The sequence below is a fragment of the Oryzias melastigma genome, unplaced genomic scaffold (genome assembly GCF_002922805.2).
Source record: "Oryzias melastigma strain HK-1 unplaced genomic scaffold, ASM292280v2 sc02922, whole genome shotgun sequence".
Lineage (NCBI taxonomy): Eukaryota > Metazoa > Chordata > Actinopteri > Beloniformes > Adrianichthyidae > Oryzias > Oryzias melastigma.
In genome coordinates, this window is record NW_023419493.1 from 1,273 (window position 1) to 2,514 (window position 1,242).

At 41.1% G+C, this 1,242-nt stretch overlaps 1 protein-coding gene across 1 annotated transcript; it reads right to left on the reverse strand.

The window, feature by feature from the left end:
- Positions 1-196: 196 nt before the first annotated feature.
- On the reverse strand, positions 197-884 carry LOC112139151 (calpain-3-like). Its single transcript, XM_024261847.2, has 3 exons — positions 627-884; positions 383-549; positions 197-307 (listed from the first exon to the last, which is right to left on the reverse strand). Exons 1-3 carry the CDS (start codon positions 784-786, stop codon positions 263-265), a joined length of 372 nt encoding a protein of 123 aa, XP_024117615.1. The 5' UTR covers positions 787-884; the 3' UTR covers positions 197-262.
- Between the last annotated feature and the right edge of the window lie 358 nt (positions 885-1,242).

Below are 1,242 nucleotides of genomic sequence, written 5' to 3' on the forward strand. Positions count from 1 at the left end.
TACTTTTCTCTGCTCTGTTTAATAAACTTTCATGAAAACGTTTGACATTTCTTCATTTCATCGGATCAACAAATATTCCACCACACCCTGGTTTAGAATGCAGATTTTGTAGCTTGTATCCCCTTCAGTACTTTTTTCATTCATGCATGTCTCTGTTTTAGACTGTAAATACTGCAGTGGGTTCATAAATAGGTGGTTCAGCAACCGAATACTGTCTGCATACTGTTACAGTCACCCTCTGGAGAGACAAGTGATGAGATCATTAGGAACCCATCCTCCTTCGAGACACTCCTACCTCTTTTGGCACCTGCAGGGAAAACGAGGGAGAAAAATGTCAAGCTGACAGCTAACAGCAGGAGTGCACTCGGAGGTGAATCACTACCTCATAAATTGAAAATCCAATGGTGAGGAATTTGGCTCCGGTGTGGCGCTGCATCCTCCGACCCTTCTGCATCAGAGCCACCACAACAGTGCAGAGCACCTGCCTCTCATCGGGGTCGTCCTCTTCGTACAGCCGCAGCCGGTACTGAGGGTTGGTCCAAAACGTGTCTGGAGAACGTCCTCTCGTCAAAAAGTTGTTTGGTTGTGATTCATTTCAACACACACAAAAATAGTAAAAATCCTGCCTGGGAAGTTTCTGCAGCCGCCAGCAGAGCTGCCTCTCACCCAGCGGCCCTCGTTGATCGACACCGTCCAGCTTTGTCTCTCTTCACCCTCCAGCGCGTCAGGAGTTAAGTTGCACATTTCCAATTTAGTAAAGTTTTTCTTGAAATCATCAAACGACATCCTGAAGATAAAAATGTAAAAAATTACACTGCAGCAAAGAAAAAAAATATTTCAAATGTGCAGAAGACATTTAATTTGTCATCATGCATTCATGCATAGAATGTGTTGGAGAATCCTGCACACTGTCCAAACTTTTGTTAATTTAACTGCAATTAAATCTCAAACCTTTAAAAAAATGACCTTAGGAACAAACGTTATACAGCATAGATAGAATATCTATATGGTGTAAGGAAAGTGACTTATTTATAGGGTTTTATCTGCAGTGGGACAAACAATGTGAAGTGGGAGCCGTCTGTTTACGAGCTATAGAAAAACTTCTTGTGAGGCACCTCTAAATGGAAGGTTGCATTTCATTAGATAAACATTTACACCATGCATATGTGTAATTCAACAATTTTCAAAAGTTTTAACTTTGTCTTCCTCCAATTTTTTGTCACTTCCATTAATTTGAACTAT